Source organism: Cebidichthys violaceus, unplaced genomic scaffold, assembly GCF_023349555.1.
Source record: "Cebidichthys violaceus isolate CVI_PGR_0920_01 unplaced genomic scaffold, fCebVio1.0.p SCAF_12, whole genome shotgun sequence".
NCBI classification, from domain to species: Eukaryota; Metazoa; Chordata; class Actinopteri; order Perciformes; family Stichaeidae; genus Cebidichthys; species Cebidichthys violaceus.
The window spans coordinates 9,578,746-9,595,605 of record NW_027176285.1 but is presented as its reverse complement, the minus strand read 5'-3'; the positions used below and the strand labels follow the sequence as shown (position 1 = coordinate 9,595,605).

Here is a 16,860-nt window from a genome sequence, read left to right as displayed (position 1 = left end):
GTGTGTGTGTGTGAGTGTGTGTGTGTGTGAGTGAGTGAAGTGTTTAAACAGGCTTTATACTTCAAGGAATAAACGCTGGGAACCACTGCATTATGCACAGGTACTTCACTATATACTGTGTAGTATTTTTGCTTTTCTGGTTGCATTAATATGTAAAAATATGTCTTTGCACTTTAAGGAAGATATAAAACTGCCCTTGATTTAAAATAGCATAAATAAGTCATACAAAAATCATTTGGTTAACTTTTCTCTTTAATTTAGACACAGATCACAACAAAGTAAGTCACAATAAACTCCTAGTAGCAAATACTCAATTTGATAATCATTGCTGCGCAGGTATATCAATGAGTTGCCACAACAAACAGCAGCCCTATCATCATAAACACGAAATTTTACTCCTGTGTGTGTCAGTTGTACATAATTCACGGTAAGAGACGCGTTTCCTGGTAGAACAGTGAACAACCTAAAACAAATCCTCTAGACGCTCTTTGATATCAGCATTGGCTTACAAAACAATTACTCATTCAATAGTGAAAGCTGCTCAATCAATACAGAACATTTGCAGTAACATTCATTGCAGTAACGTTATTATATAAATACAATCTTGTCAGACTGCTGACTGTATAGTTAAAGCTATATACAGCAATATATTAATAATTTCTAATCATCAGTTAGAAATCATTTCTAACTCTCTGGCTACTACAACATGTATACATGGGTGTAGAAGCATCTGAACATCTTAATTCTAAAACAACTATATTGTTATTTTTTTACTGGGGAACATCAGGACCACAAAAAAAACCTGGTCTGGGATTCAGTGTCTCGTTTCAGCAGGGTGGTTAAATCATTCGTCGTCATTGCTTTCAATAACTTTTACGTTAAACCATTTCAATATTATGTTACCAACATTTTGGTAACATACAGTATATAGAAAAGAACAACAGCTCTTTTAGGGTCCTGTCTTCTGTCTCTGAACGCTGTGTTGTGAGAGAGAAGACTACAAGATGGCGGAGTATTTGGATCTACTATAACCACAGCAATTAGACAACAGTGTACTGCCCTGTACCACAAACATCACAAACAGTGAGATGATTTCACATACAGCACTCATTCTCAGCTTTTATATCACTCGCTTCTAGCTTCTATCGGTGTCTGACAGAGTCTCCGAGGCTGAGGGTCGGTTGGTTTCAGCCTCGCTGGTGCTCCCCTCACTCTGAGCCTTCTGCTCCTTGGCCGCGTGCATCTTCAGGTGCTTCTTAAGGGAGGACTGGTCGGTGTAGCTCTTCCCACACTGGCTGCAGAGGAAGACCTTCTCTTTGGTGTGGACCAGTTCATGTCTCTTCAGGTGACCCGACCTGCTGAAGCTCTTGCTGCAGTACGAGCAGCTGTACTCCTTCTCCCCAGTGTGAGTCCTCTGGTGCAACTTCAGGCTGCTGGCCACCGTGAACTTCTTTCCGCACTCGTTGCAGCTGTACGGCCTTTCTCCCGTGTGCATCCGCATGTGTATGGTGAGGTGGCCCGCCTGGCTGAAGGTCTTCTTGCACAGCTCACAGCTGTAGGGCCTCTCTCCGGTGTGAATCCTGTAGTGCGTTTTGAGGTCGCCCAAGCCGTTGAACCGTTTCCCGCACTGAGCGCAGCAGTACGGCTTCTCGCCGGTGTGGATCCTCTCGTGAATGCGCAGGTTGCCCGCGTTGCTGAAAGTTTTGCCGCACCCCTGGCAGCTGTAAGGCCTCTCCCCCGTGTGAGTCCGCAAGTGGACTTTGAGCTGGTTGTGCTCGTTGAAGCGCTTCCCACAGTGCGAGCAGGAGTACGGCTTCTCTCCGGTGTGGACGCGTTTGTGTATCCTGAGCTGACTGGGATGGGCGTATGTTTTGCTGCAGAGGTTGCAGCTGTAGGGCCGCTCTCCCGTGTGGGTGCGCTTGTGGGACTTGAGGAGATCGGCCCGGCCGAAGCGTTTGCCACAGTAGCTGCAGCCGTGGGCTTTTTCGCCGTTGTGCGTCTTGATGTGGATGTTGAGCGAGGCGGCTCGACTAAACGTTTTGGGACAGGTGGGACAGCGCAAGAAGTTGTCGCGGATCTCCAAAACCGCTTCTGCGGGAACAGCAGCGTTTTCCTCACGCGCCACTACTTCTGGCACCACAACCTGTCGGCTTGCTGCCGTTTCCGTTTCTGATTCAGGGTAACAATTCAACGCATGAGTCAACTCTTGCTTAGAGTCGCCATCACCGCACTGCAACACCCCATTCTGCTCCTCTTCCTCCGTCTTAATGAACTGTCCATCCTGCATGTAAGCGTCAGAGACAACGGTGACTTTAACTTCACCGTCGCTGCCTCTGGATTCTTGTTTGAGGCCTTCAGATGGCAGCAGAGGTGCATATGCATCATGACTGACCTCCGTGCTCTCATTCTTCACTGGCCTCATTGTCAGATTGAGAAGGGATGAAGGCTGGGAGAGGTCAATAGCACCACTTTCATCCAGGTCTGGCTCTGCTTTTACCGATACCAAGTTTTGGGTGGACGCACACACCTCGCCTGTGTTCACACATGGCCTTTCTACCGTTTGATCAGTCTGCAGTAAAAATGAGGAAGAGGATATACTATCCCTCGTCTTGTCTTTCTGCCTCCTCCTGAAGCTCTTCTTGTCACTGCTGCATATGGACATCTTGAACGTGCCCTGAGTGGAGCTGATGGGACAATTGTTCCATTCTGAAGTCGAAAGATTTTCAGTGGCATCTTGTTCACAAACACCTGTGAAAAGGCAAAGCCATATTAATGAACAAACCAGTTCAGACTTTAGCTGACAGTAGTACGAAAAACTAGGGAAAGAACTGAATGACATTGTGGAAGCAACAAAACAACATGAACAAACTCAAATGACTTATATGATTTTACCAGTTTTTGGTTAAAATGACAAAATCCCACTGTTTTTGTCTCTACTAACTATGTCAATGATTTGATTCTTTAGCTGCTAAACGCTCCACTACGTGGTTCACTGTAGGATCGCCTGTGTTGTGGTGCCATCATTAGTAAGGGCAGGATACTGTGACAGTAATGTACCCATTTACTACCTCATGCACGTCTGCACAGCCATTGTTTTGCATGTACTGCCAGCATGTACTTTACGTCTGCTTGCCTTTCCTGAATTTTATGTTGTCGCATGGCCACCCTTTATTTATGTCTAGGGACACACACACACACACACACACACACACACACACACACACACACACACGTCAGCTGACAATGCAGGGGATACTGGAACAAAAGCCACGAAGCTACACTGTACCGAGTGTAGACAACCCCTACCTCTTGCATCAGACTCGGCGCTCTTCTGTGCAAACAGCAGCCGCTTCAGGCCCTCGTTTTCACACTCGATCCTCTGTATTGTGCCCTGGTACTCGGACAGGGTCCGGTCCACCGAGTCCAGGATGTCACTCACTGTGGCCTTAAAGATCTCATTCAGCGACGACTCCAGGAAGACTTTCAGATCACTAGACGTGGCCATGTTGCACCGAGCGGTTGCGGCTGCGGACAACTCGCCAGATGGTTTGTACACGGTTGAAAGTATCTGTGAGGGAGGGAGAGATGGGGGGAAAGTGGGTGTGTGCGACTCTGCTGCCGTGTGCGGAACAAACAAAGCAGAGACAGTCGCACGAAAGTGACGATGAGGAGAAACTGTTTTGCTAACTAGCCTGCCCCTGCTGATGTGGAGGGGAACCGTCGGATTAGCCAGGGCCCTAGCTAACGTCATTGTGATACTGTGCACACAAATAACCACGGTGATAAATGGTGTTTAAATAACAAGAAGAAGAACTGAAAAACCATAGCAGCACTACTGGGTCCTCACTAATACTACTAGTACCACTACTACTACTAAATCAGCTACTGCAGCCACTAAGCTAGCAACTAACTCACTACAACTGCAAGGATGCTCACATAGATGCTAGGTAATGCTAATATTTTAATACCAATGGTCAAACTGAATGCTAATCATGCTAACGATGTTTCCCTAGGTTAGCTAGCGGCTACATCAAAAGTAAAGCTAAACGTGACAATGCTAATCATGTGACTCTAACTCAAAAACGAATATCAATTATGTGACGTTATAATATTAACAACTTGGATTATCTAGGCTTCTCTTCGCTAATGTGTTTGCTAGTATGATATACGTTTACTGCAACAAAGTTAGTAACAAGAGTGCTAACAAATAAATGCTTCTAATAAAGATAATGATGATTTTTCGACTTATGACGTTAATCATGTGAGTGATGATTGCTCATTATGCAAATAGTAACGCTTGTGCAAACAGTAACAAACAATGTCTGCTATTAGTATTAAGTGGTTACATCAATTAAATAAAGGTAAATGTGTTTATCAGTTAAAGCTACTAAGCTAAAAAGAATTGAGTCCCTTAAAAAATCTGTTTAGTCTTGTTATTGTTGGTAAGTCTAAAAACAATAACTATCCTCTGTGTTGAACAGGCTTTTCTGCTCACCAGAAACCAGAGGCACAGCCAGTGACATGAGAATATTCAGTATGGATACCTTCTGGTTTTACCACATCATTCCTTGGGGTCATTTGCAGGAATGAAGCTGAGCCACTCCCCTCACCTGGCCTGTGTGTGTGTGTGTGTGTGTGTGCATGCATGCCTTCAGGGTGGTGGGCGTGTACCGAGGCCTCTCAGGTGTCTCTGAGCTCTTGACTCATCTGCCAATCACAATGGGCCTTTTTTCTTCTTCTTCCTCTTCCACTCAAATTCCCCCTATTTTTTTTCTCCCACAGCCATACCTGCTGGGAGAGGAACAGGACAGAGGGAGGCTGAAGTCTGATCTTGATCTGAACCAAAATGGACAGGAAGCATGAAGAAGAAGAAGAGGGAGGACCTGCTTCAGACTAGGACCTGTGACTTGCATGCATCGTTATGCGACACCACAGACTGAAAGGCTGCTTGGCTTAAACAGAGCGGATGTGAGGCTTGTTTGTTGTGCGTAGCAGGTTCAGGCATAATCAACTGAGTGTTCGGTGTGTGCTGGGTGAGCATGTCTGTCTCTGCAGCACTTTGACAGCAATATTATCCCGGTATAACACGGCAGTGTGCTTTTCCCTCCCACAAGACTTAAAACCTCACAAGCTGGCCGATCATATGATGTTGCTGTGAAGACCCTGGAGGGGGTAAGTCATGTTTCACAGTTGAAAAGATTCCTACTAATGAGAGTTTCATTTGTTGCTCTAAAAATGTTCTATATAAGATTCTATTATTGTACATACAGTCATTTCTCAGCTTTCGCTTTACCCAGTGTGTCTGTGTTCTTCTTTTTATTTCATTCTTCTCCGGGAAGTTTTTTATTAATACTTCTACTTCTCCTTTAATATTTTGTCAATCACCCTCTCAAGCCTGTGACGTGCTGTATAAATTTGCCATGCATTGTACACAACTTCTCCTGGCGCTCTCCACTCAGCATACTGCAATTTGTTTGAGTAACGTCTGGCTAAAAGTAGCCTGATTTATTCTTCTTCTATTTAATGAAGGAATCTAGAAATCTCTGCAGTCACCTGAGCATTTCTTCAACCATTTGTATCATCAACAGTGCTGCCAAAGATAACATCACACATTAAACAAAATATTTTGTCATCAGAGTGATCCACATTATTTTGAAATTCAGTTTCTGAAACTCAGATACTCCCTAATACAACTCACAGAGGATCATCTGTGTTAATCTGCATGTACTGCAGCTCTTGTTGCACCCTGACAGGAACTGAGAAGTGAGCACCCACACAGGAAATGTGGTCACGGTCTGTCCCGGATGTTGGTAGCGTGACGTGAATACAAGAATAATGAAGATAGGCAGAGAAGTAAAGAAATGAAAATGAAGAGGGAAAGATCAAATCAAAGATTAAATTAGGCAGAAGAGAATAAGCTATTAGGTGTGACATTTTAACAGTTTTTCACCTCAATAATCACGTGACATATAGTTCTGTAGGCCTTTGCTTGTGTTGACAACACACAGTTTAAATTCTGACCCTTTCAGGGTTTTATCCTCAGCTCAGACTCACCGTGCTGCGTGGTGATAAACTGATAAACACAGGACGCAGGCAGTTAAACTGCTCACCCGAAACATCCCCCCCCCCTTCTTAATCCGCATCACACACCTCTATCTCTCTCCCGCTCACTTGCTCGGCAGATTCACCGTGTCTGTGGTCAGGAAGTACAAACTTGCTTTTGTGACATTTCACTAAAAGTCTGTTGCACTGCACACACCTGCAGAGCCACACCAAGAAGTTAAAAACAGTTGACAAATGAGCATTGTGGGCTAAAAAAAAAAGCAGATAAAAACTTTCTCCAGACTGGATTATGTTGACATGAGTGGTGAGTGTTTGGAATATTTTTGTGGTATCAGGGCCGTAAATGATTTAATGTCTGTTTTTTTTTTGCTAGGAGGGTCGTGTGTAATTTAAAGTGCTGTCCTCCGTAGTTTTAAATGTACTATTTCTCACGGATGAATAGAAAAAGAAAATGTAGAGCCAAAAGTCAACCCATGAATCATTGCTATTACTAGTTATTATTAGTCTTATGAATGGCCTTTTTGTCTCTCAGCAAATCAGATGTTCCTCCTGGAGGTTATCCAACAAGTTTTTCATGGAGAATCAGTTCATCAGAATCATTTTGGGTTTGTTGTTACACAATGTTACAAATCCGTGGGAAGAATTTCTTGTGCTGCTTCAGATGTGAGTGTAGTGAAATATCTTTGACCGTTAACACTTTTTTTTTTTTCTCTCTTGTTACAGATCTGTGAATGGCGCCATTGGATTTTGTAACATGCTTCAGGATTTCACATCTATGGGATCTTACAGAATGATCATTCTTCATATGTCAGAGCAGGACATTTAGTAGCGAGGCAACATTTGCAGCTACAGCGTCTCTCACCAAAACCCACAAACACCCCCAACAACGGAACTGACTGAGACGCATGCTAATGGAGGAGGAAAACGTGTGCTCCTCTCTACCAGATGTCACCGATTCAGTCCTTCAGCAGCCTCAACAGGACTCGTGGACGTCCATCGACCACCGGTACATGAATGGAGAGGAGGAGGCCGTTGGGTGGGGCGACACAGAGGTACAGATAAACCAGGCGCATGGGACGGATCCTCTCAGTGTCTCCCTAGAGGCAGGACGAGAGACCCCTGAGGAGGCGGAACAGTGGGAGCAGGTAGTATGGCCTATGAACTGTTCCAGTCCTCCCCTTTCCTTCGCCACAGTGCAGTGGGACATGCCCGATCCCTCTGCGGCGACACCTTCGCTCGTGACTGACGGCAGCTTAGCCAATCAGCCGAGCTCAGGCGGCGTGACGAGTCTAGACTCCACTTCCCCGTCGCTTCACCAATCTCGAGGCGTTAATGCTGATCTTTTCACACGGGAGGGCAGAGGGGAAGAAGACGAGTTTGATCGTCTGCCTCTCAACTCAAATCTAGAGTGGACAGGAAACGGCTCAGAGGTACGTACTGTATGTGAGGAGATACAAAGCGAGGTGTGATGTTGTCATGCTGCCATTATTTTGAGTTTAGTCTATATCTGTGCGGTCTCGGTGCATATACACCTTCACATTTCCTGTGTCATTAACCCGTTCTTCACTTGACTCTGGCCTCACCACCTCAGTCTTTGTCTCTGTAGAGACACGTGTTTGGCTACTGTAGTAGGCTGAGCAGCACTGGGAGGAATAGACAATGTTCGTCAGATGAGAATCAGAGTGCAGCTTCTTACTCGTGAACCCCGCTGGCAATCACAAGCTTTCTCGCACAACTCATGTTCATGATCAATGGCCTGTGTTGCAATTTCCAGCCATGTGACGCTGCAGATGTGCAAGAGCCGCCGACACAGGAAAGGGAAGATCCAACACATGAGCTGTTAGAAAGCAATAACGGTACGTATCACTCGGAGGGAGACGACTTGAATTGGTTGTTGAATAGCAAATGTTTTTCCATTAGTTGCTCAGTTTGAGAACTCATGAATCATGATTCTTGGTTTCTTGTGGCCTTCTCGTTTTTTTATTAGAAAGATAGTTCTGGTTTGAACTGCAAAACTGTGATGTGTACCTTCTTCTTTGAAAATCATCCAGATATCCCACTGAGGGCAGACTTAGAAGAAGAAGAAGAGGAGGGACCCTCGGTAACCTCGTGTCCTGTTGAAACTGTGGACTTAATCAACATTCTCGAAGGGAGCGATGCCTCAGAAGATGAAGCGGACAGTTTTGTAGATTTAAAACTAGAAGAGGAACAAGAGGAGCCCGACGTTCTGCTGACTGTACAGGGAGACTCGGAGGAAGAGCAAACTTCAGCCAACGGTGTTGAGGACGAGGAAGACGGCGAGGGAGAAGAGGAGGAGCAGATAAACGTGTCCTCTTCTGAAGAAAGTGAAGAGGCAAACGTTGTCAGTTGTCTGATTGATGTGTGAGTATCATTAACTTAACTTAATAAAGGGGAACAGGAAGTATGTAAACGCTTTCGGTATGTTAATCATGTCACAGTATTATTCGCTAATATAACATGAACTAAAACCCATATGTCATCCGCACCTTGTAGAGAGTTTTCTGCAGAGCCACTCCAAACTGACGATACCGGACCAACTGTAAACCCAGATAAGCTGATTGATCTGCAGCAGTCAGAGCAGTTGGAGGAAAGGCAACACTCGGGGACTGAAGAGGACATAGAGGTACTAGAACGGTTGCATGAAGATCCCACTGATCGGACTGCGGAGCCGGAAATGTGCGAAGAAGTAGATCAGAACATTGACCCTGAACAGTCGGAGGCTGCGGACGTCACCGAAGAGCTGTCGACCCAGGCGGCAGGCGATACAGAGAGGATAGAAAACTCACCAGAGATAATAGAGCTGACTGAAGAACCAGAGGAGACGGGTTGTTTGGAGGAACGAGGTTGCGACCAGCGCGCAGATCTTTCACCGCAGCCCGAACAAGCCGAGTCCGAGCAGCTTGAGACGACCGAAGAGTTAAAGGAGATCCAAGCGGAGGTGTCGCAAGACTCTGACCAGTTAAGACAGTCGCAGCCACCAGAGATGGAGCCGCCGGAGGAGTCGACCCAACGCGAAACCGTAGACCTGCCACAGGACTCCACTCAATCACAGCAGACGGTTTCTGTCGAAGTGGCAGAGCAGCGAGAACAGACGGAGCCGTCAGAGCAGAGTGAGCAGATGCCGCAAACGACCGACTCGTCTCTCTCTGGGCAGCTTGTGCAGCCGGAGACAGATGAGTCAGAAATAACGGAGCATCTGTCTCCCGAGCCCGAGGTCACACAGCAGACAGCGGAGGCCGAGTTCAACCGGGTGGACGAACAGGAGGAGACGTCACATCGGGGGGAGGAAGTAGGAGGCGCTGAGGAGTGCTCCGTGCAAACAAGCGACGAGCAGCCCAAACCCCCTGAGACAGCAGCGCCTCATATGAATGGAGACGCGGTGAACAGAGAGATGGCCCGCCGCCTCGCTGAACGGCTGTACAAGTTGGATGGGATCCAACGTGTGGACGTGGTGAAGCACTTAGACAAAGAGTAAGCACGTTCTTTCTTTTCTATATCTTAAGGATGATGGTTTTATGAGTTCAGCAGCCAAACGCACAACTGGCCAGTGGAGCTGCAGCCACAGAAGCTTTTCTAACCCTTTAAATAGTAACTTATCACCAAGTCTCTGGTTGCTCATGTCTTCTGGTTGTTGTTATCGTTATCGTTGCGGTTTAGATAATCATCCCTGAAATATCGTGTAGATATGAAGTTAAAGATATTTTATTTGTTTTCTATTCTGACCCAGAAAAAAACGTCGTCGGACTAACATATAACAGGTTCATTTTTGGTCACAACACTGACACAGAATGTGTTTTGTTTCTGTTTAGCAATGACTTCAGTCGAGCTGTCGGGGAGGAATACCTGAAACTGTTTGACTTCACCGGGCAAACTCTCGATCACGCCCTGAGGTGAGAGTTGCAGAGGTGGAGCTTGGATTCTCATGCACTGACGTCTCTCACAAAACACGCTCATATAACGTCTTGTATATGTTTTCTCTCTCTCTCTCGCTCTCTCTCTCTCTCTCTCTCTCTCTCTCTCTCTCTCTCTCTCTCTCTCTCTCTCTCTCTCTCTCTCTCTCTCCAGGTCTTTTCTGAAGGTGGTGGTGCTGATAGGAGAGACCCAGGAGAGAGAGCGCGTGCTGCAGCATTTCGCCTGTCGCTTCCATCAGTGCAACCCCGACTCCTTTACCTCTTCAGGTGAGCTTCAGTGGTGGTTGACTTTTTTGGTTTCTGCTCAAAGATGCAGCAGTGAGCGCTCCAATGTGACAGATGAATGTGTCATTTTCCTTCTTTTTTATTTTTATTTTTTTTACATCCTCAGAGTCTGTGTTGGCGCTCACATGTGCTCTGATGCTTCTCAACACTGACTTGCATGGACAGGTGGGAAACATTTATGACTAGTTACATCTTAAGTTTTGTTCTGACGTGGCGCCGTGTTACCTGATGATCTCTGTGAGGCATTTAGTCAGTCACATGTTTTGTGTGTTTTAACAGAATGTGGGGAAATCAATGTCCTCGGCTAAATTTGTGTCCAACCTTGATGGGATGAACGAAGGAGAAAACTTCAGCAAGGATCTCTTGAAGGTAATACTGTCATTTATTTTTCAAAAAGCAAAGTCAAATCCATTGTTGGGGAAATTGATTTAACCTTTTCATCTCCATCTACATTGCAGAGTCTTTACAATTCCATAAAGAGTGAGCCACTGCAGTGGGCTGTGTAAGTCAGAAAACTTCATCTGTTCGTCTTCGTTCTTTGCGTATTTATAATCTTACACATACAGTAAGAGTCTGTCTTTGCATGTTACAGTGACGAGGAGGAGTTGAAGAACTCTGTGTTGGTGGACGAGGACGCAAGGGAAGATGCGCCGCTGCGCTCAAAGGCGAACCCCTTCCAGGACGTTCCTCACGACAAAACGGCTTCTGTGGTCAAGCAGGGATTCCTCCAGAGAAAGCTGCACGCCGACATCGACGGCAAACGAAGTGAGTGGGACACAAACAAAAGTCCGGATTTAAAGGCGCAAAAGTAATTTAGTTAATTTATAATATGTCAGATGGGGTTTGGTGTGGGGGTGTTGAGGAACATAACGTTACAGTGAACTGAGGATTTCTGATGTTTGGCTCTGCTACGGTGAAATGTGAGTGCAGAGTAAACTGTTCTCTTTAAAGGCAAATACTTAGTTTGGAAAGTACATGTACAATTATTGTATTCTATATATGAAAGATATTTCATAGACCGGAACCAATACTCTGAGTCAAAATGAGAATACAAATGAGATGTGGCAGTGGTGTAGTGGAAATTAATGTTTATTTTAAATTCTTTGTGGATTGTGTGGATTCTTTGTTTTGATTTTTGTTAGATTTTATGTTATAATCTGAATCACTGAATCTGAGCACACCACATTATGCTGTAAAGTGTATATTGTGTGAGTAATATAGTCAACAGTACACAAAACACTAAGTTATAGTTGAGATACTTCTCGGACATGTTGACGATGCAGTAGGCAGCTTCAGCTCTTCATTACTGATCATTTCTGGTCATGTTCTCATTCGTATTAAGTAACGCTCATCATTTATATCAATACTAATCAATCTTCACACACCTGCTGAATGTTTCTGTGTGGCAGCTCCGTGGGGAAAGAGAGGCTGGAAGACTTTCTATGGAGTGGTGAAGGGAATGGTCCTTTACTTACAGAAGGTCAGTAACTCATCCAATAGGATTCTCAGTAGCACTCCATGTCATTAATACAGCATAGATAATTGAGTGTATTTATGTGCGTCAGGATGATTATAGGAGGGATCAGCCGATTGACGAGGAGGTGGTGAGCTTGCACCACTCTCTGGCCGAGCAGGCGGCCGACTACACCAAGAAGCCGCACGTGTTCCGTCTGCAGACGGCTGACTGGAGGGTTTTACTCTTTCAGGCCTCGTAAGTCACAGCGGTGTGTTCGTGTGTTCGTGTGTGTGTGTGTGTGTGTGTGTGTGTGTGTTTGTGTGTTTGTGTCAAAGATTCGGACAGTCAGTTGACACACTATTTGTCTTCCTCTCAGATCCAAAATGGAGATGTATTCATGGATCTGCCGCATCAACCTGGTCTCGGCTCTTCACTCCTCGCCCCCGTTCCCCGCTGCCGTCGGCTCTCAGAGGAGGTTCTGCAGACCCATCCTCCCCTCATCGCAGTCTGCTCACACTCTGGTACACACTCATACGTCTCTTTCTACAGTCATTTTGAGTACGAGTGTGTTTTTCGGTATTTGTTTGGCTCACAGTTACGGATGAAAATATCACAGATTTAATTCCTGGAAGATTTTAGCAATCCCAGCTCTACTGTGACTTTTTTTTATATAAAGGCCAAGCCACCACTTTATTTGAACTGATCCAAAAATGCTTGTTTTTTACGGTACAAAGCTCTTACTGAACCTGTGTTATGACTTGTTATGAATCTAGCTTGTGCTTTGCCCAGTAAGACTTACTTCTTGTACGATCAAACTTCATCTCCGACGTCACAATTCACATGTCATTTACAAGCAATTACCATAAGATAAATGTACAGCCATTTAAGTGAATTTCCTAAAATCACAATTGTTTCCATTTTCAAACACTCACTTTTGTCCTGTTAAAGCAAGACTTTGTCAATTTTGCTGAACAGTGGCCGCTGTGGTTACATGTAATAAATACATGATATATATCTGTTATATAGCAACAGCAACATAGGCTAACATTAGCCTTCATAAGCTACTGGTCATAAGAGACCAAACAAGGCTGTAGCAGCAAAATCTGAGTTTACTGAATTTAGCAAAGGTACATTTTTATTGTTGAAACAAATTTGACTTTATTCAAAGTACAGATATGAATCATGAGATGCACATTTTCAAATGATGCACATCTGTACTGTAAACCCCTGGAATGATTCACCTCTGTAGCTGGAGTAAGACAGGGTTCATACTTTCCACCAATTCTTTTTGCTTAAAAAAGATTTGCATGCAGCCTCTTATCTGTTGTGCTGCTCTTCTCCCTGTGCAGGAACGTCAGCTGCAGTCTTACGCAGGAACACTGGAGTCCTTCAAAGAGGACTTGTCGTACCTGCAGCAAAACCTGCCAGAGGGCAAAAGAGCCAAAGCCAAGGAGCTGGAGGAGCATCGCGTCAGAGCGGAGTACCTGCGGCACGAGGTAATGAATCAAAATCAGAATCAGATAATGCGCTGTGAGTGAACGTGTGTGTGTGTGTGTGTGTGTGTGTGTGTGAACGTGTGTGTGTGTGTGTGTGTGTGTGTGTGTGTGTGTGTGTGTGTGTGTGTGTGTGTGTGTGTGTGTGTGTGTGTGTGTGTGTGTGTGTGTATACGAGTGTAAAAATCCCCATAATTGATTCCATGCATGTTGAAACCCTTGCAGATGTGTCGCTATGAGATCTACATCCAGGGGTTGGAGGCGTGGAAGACTGTGAAGAAGACAGGCGGCAGCATGTTGAGCCTCGCAGACCTGAGCCGGTTTGATAAAGCAGTGTGTGCAGACTCTTTGACGGAGGAAGATGAGGTTGACTGCTTGCTGAAAAAGTCCCATTCCAGCCCCTCTCTGGAGCTGGAGTTGGCCCCTCCGACGGTGATCAAAGTCAGACGCAACATCTCAGAAAGACGGACTTATCGCAGGACCATCATTCCTCGGTGGAATAAGGAGGTCTGAGCGGTGTTTTATGAGCGTTTAGTTGTGGAAGCAATGAGCAGAAAAGAAAAGAAGCACCAGAGTCGTATATCTGAGGCCTCAGCGAGTTAGTGTTTTGTTTCTGCATTTTTTATCTTGTGCACTTTTACAAAATGACACCTCAGGGAATCCCAAACCCTCAATTTCTCTCAGGAAAGGGAACCTGATTAATTTTCTGAGTGACTCAATATGTCTGGAGCTAATTTATTTAGTTTAGTTGTGTTAACTTTGGTCTGTAGTCATACTCAACGTTGTACAAATTTGCTTTCATTTGTTCTTTTTACTTCGGGCAAAACTGTCCCTTTTTAAAATGTCAACCACTAGAGGGTGCTGTAGTATAGCACAACTGTGAGTGAATGGAGGGGAACAGGATGTGTGTTTAAAAGAAAAGAAGAAAAAAAAATCCTAATTGCACTTTCATTGTTTTTAATATTGTCTATAAAATGTTGATGACATCGTTACATATTGTTTCCAAATGAAGGATTTTTTTTTGTATTATGTATTATTTTCTCTTTGGGGAAAAATAAAATGTTACTTCTGTTCTTTATTCAGTAGTGAGACTCTTCATGGGTGTCAACACTTACGGTTTGAGGGCCTGTAATTCAGTCTAAATTTAGAGATGACAAACAGTAGTAATTCAAACATTTGCTCCACAGTTACAGGTTTTGTAAGATGTAAAGTCAGATACAAAAAAATTTCCTTTCACAACATGGTGAGTTGTAACACTAACAGATGCAGCAACACTTTTTCATCAGAGTCACTTTTGTAACATTTTCAATCTTTCCGTAATCTGGTTTTGTTTGATTTTTCACAAAAGAAATCTGCTTTATTATTGATATTCAAACACAGTAAAACGTGTGTGTGTGTGTGTGTGTTTGTGTGTGTGTGTGTGTGTGTGTGTGTGTGTGTGTGTGTGTGTGTGTCATCAAGCACATAACAGAATCGTACAGTGTTAAACATTTTGAGGAAAATGTACTTTCTAACCTCAGAATATATCCTTTTGGAGCAAGACTTTTACAATATGAATCACGAGGCCACAGTATGAGTTGCACACTGATCAAACTGTACGATAACAATTACTTTGTCACTTACTCCAAATACTGCAGGTGTAAATTTGAATTATTCCATCACCTCAACTACAAAAAAGACAGAAGATGAAGCAGACCTGGGATAGTGTGTGTGTGTGTGTGTGTGTGTGTGTGTGTGTGTGTGTGTGTGTGTGTGTGTGTGTGTGTGTGTGTGTGTGTGTGTGTATGTGTGTGTGTGTGTGTGTAATCGCTCTCAGTGGCACGGGCCCCATTTTGTTCTCTTTCAGCCTGACATGTTGAGCAGCAGTCGACCTGGGGCGGTCAACAATAAGAGCAGGATGTCTGGAATTAAGCCCCCCCCCCCGCTCCACCCACACACACACACACACACACACACACACACACACACACACACACACACACACACACACACACACTCACAGGAATGTGATGTGACAATAGGAAACGCAATGAAGAACACAGACAATACAGACGGGGACTGTTTGGGTGCCTGAATCGGATCAAGGCACCGGACAAGCGGACGTTTCATTAAAGCCGGAGCTCCTTGTTCAGATTTATTTAAGACTTTTCCGCCCTGGACAGACAGGTGAAACTCTGACGGATCATCTGTGGTGCTTAGTTAACGTGATAAAGCTCAACCTCTTGTCCCATGAAAGGAAGCGGCCTCCATTCATTCACAGGAATAATAACAGCTCATTAAGATAAAGTCAGATTCAGCAGATGAGGGTGACTGATGGGCCACGTGAGTGACAGGGGCTCGGGGCCATCATAGCACCTTGAGAAGGGCGGGGACGCGACGTTGAGAGGCGACGCCATCTTGGCGACGCCATCTTGGCTAACCTAAATGCTCTCGGGCCCGTGACGAAATGTTACGGCGTGAGGCGGCCATTAGTGCCCGTTGTTCTTCGGATCAAATTGAAATGTTTAATAATCTGTTATGTTCCGACTGGGACATGAGTCTGCGTTGGAGGTTTTCTCGTTGTGTGCTGGCGTCACACAGGAGCTCTCGACCAAAAGCTTCTTCTCACATGGCCTGTGGACCATGACTTCAGCGGTGGTGGTGGCCTTGTTTTTGGAGTGCCATCTCTCTTCTCCTCTCTAACAACAATAATGACCGGCTGCAGCAGCAGGGGCTGCATTAGCTGCTGGGTTCAGAGGGCACCCTTCCCAAGGAATTGGCCTGTTTTTGTTCCATCTGCGCCACTCCATTCTCAAGCTTTGTGCGACTCAGTCAGGCCTGGGTGGGTAATTAAAAAGGCAAGAGCTCAAGTTGTGATCATTAGGGGCTTGTCCAGCATGAGCTCCAAAAAAAGACCCCGACACGTAAGGTCACCCTCTTTTTCCGTTTTTCCTCCTCCCCCTCACACACACAACGTTGCTTTGAACATTGCTCAACATCCTCAATGGCTGTGAGATGCTCTGTAAATATTAGCACCTGCAAACACTGCCAGCAAGCATAAACTGTGCTGTAAACACTCACATTCATCCCTGGGATTTTTTTTTTTCTGCCCTCAATGCTCCTCCTGACGCACATTCTCCATCTGCTGCCGACGCGTTGCACGCTCTACTTGTTACTTTTGATCTCTTATCTGCACCAAACACTTGATTTCTCCCACTCTGGCTATTGAAACAAAACATTTTTTTGTCTCACTCTCGGTGTCCTCTCCCCCCTTCATCCTTCGCTCTTCACTAGTGTTGTTGTAATTTCCTCGTCTAGAGCCCTCGAAGCCTCTCTGCGGTCCTTTCAGGGGTTTTGTTTTTCCACTCAGAATCTACTCGCCTCTTTCACTGAGACATTAACTAATAACTCTCTTCTTATTCTCTCCGTGCTTCCACTTGTACCAGACATCTCCTGTACTTTTGTGCAAACGCAGTCAATATATTTGGCTTGCATTTGAGTGTAATTTCCAGTGGGAAGTGATATTCTTTTATCGCTGTAACTTGATTTGAAAGAAATGGAAGGCACTGAAGAAAAACATCTCCCCTGCCTTGTCCCCCCCCCCACAGACTGCACTCATTAGTATTGCTTCTCTCATGGCCAGACATTTTCA

General features: G+C 45.0%; 2 protein-coding genes across 7 annotated transcripts; one reads left to right on the top strand and one right to left on the bottom strand.

Moving 5' to 3' along the window:
* Nucleotides 1-240: 240 nt before the first annotated feature.
* Nucleotides 241-4,561, bottom strand: LOC137869096 (zinc finger protein 300). 2 transcript variants are annotated; one of them, XM_068706245.1, is made up of 3 exons: nucleotides 4,545-4,561; nucleotides 3,307-3,568; nucleotides 241-2,748 (listed from the first exon to the last, which is right to left on the bottom strand). In XM_068706245.1, exons 2-3 carry the CDS (start codon nucleotides 3,503-3,505, stop codon nucleotides 1,136-1,138), a joined length of 1,812 nt encoding a protein of 603 aa, XP_068562346.1. In that variant the 5' UTR covers nucleotides 3,506-3,568; nucleotides 4,545-4,561; the 3' UTR covers nucleotides 241-1,135. The 2 variants fall into 2 exon arrangements, with proteins under 2 accessions (XP_068562346.1, XP_068562345.1); XM_068706244.1 differs by lacking the exon at nucleotides 4,545-4,561 and having other exon boundaries at nucleotides 3,307-3,615.
* Nucleotides 3,736-14,307, top strand: LOC137869095 (PH and SEC7 domain-containing protein 4). 5 transcript variants are annotated; one of them, XM_068706239.1, is made up of 18 exons: nucleotides 3,736-3,947; nucleotides 4,783-4,968; nucleotides 5,115-5,172; nucleotides 6,787-7,493; nucleotides 7,838-7,919; nucleotides 8,115-8,445; nucleotides 8,578-9,555; nucleotides 9,894-9,974; nucleotides 10,150-10,262; nucleotides 10,387-10,445; nucleotides 10,560-10,649; nucleotides 10,739-10,782; nucleotides 10,873-11,045; nucleotides 11,690-11,760; nucleotides 11,846-11,991; nucleotides 12,113-12,257; nucleotides 13,086-13,232; nucleotides 13,455-14,307. In XM_068706239.1, the coding sequence occupies exons 4-18, from the start codon at nucleotides 6,969-6,971 to the stop codon at nucleotides 13,740-13,742; spliced, it is 3,273 nt and encodes a 1,090-aa protein (XP_068562340.1). In that variant the 5' UTR covers nucleotides 3,736-3,947; nucleotides 4,783-4,968; nucleotides 5,115-5,172; nucleotides 6,787-6,968; the 3' UTR covers nucleotides 13,743-14,307. The 5 variants fall into 5 exon arrangements, with proteins under 5 accessions (XP_068562340.1, XP_068562338.1, XP_068562339.1 ...); XM_068706237.1 differs by having other exon boundaries at nucleotides 4,783-5,172; XM_068706238.1 differs by lacking the exon at nucleotides 3,736-3,947 and having other exon boundaries at nucleotides 4,698-5,172.
* The last annotated feature ends 2,553 nt before the right edge of the window (nucleotides 14,308-16,860 follow it).

Bases quoted from the DNA above. Each gene is read 5' to 3' on its own strand.
- LOC137869096 (XM_068706245.1), bottom strand. From the start codon at position 3,505: ATGGCCACGTCTAGTGATCTGAAAGTCTTCCTGGAGTCGTCGCTGAAT. The intron at 2,749-3,306 runs GTAGGGGTTGTC...GCCTTTTCACAG, and splicing joins CGCCGAGTCTGATGCAAGAG to GTGTTTGTGAACAAGATGCC.
- LOC137869095 (XM_068706239.1), top strand. From the start codon at position 6,969: ATGCTAATGGAGGAGGAAAACGTGTGCTCCTCTCTACCAGATGTCACC. The intron at 7,494-7,837 runs GTACGTACTGTA...TGCAATTTCCAG, and splicing joins GGACAGGAAACGGCTCAGAG to CCATGTGACGCTGCAGATGT. The intron at 11,761-11,845 runs GTCAGTAACTCA...TATGTGCGTCAG, and splicing joins TGGTCCTTTACTTACAGAAG to GATGATTATAGGAGGGATCA.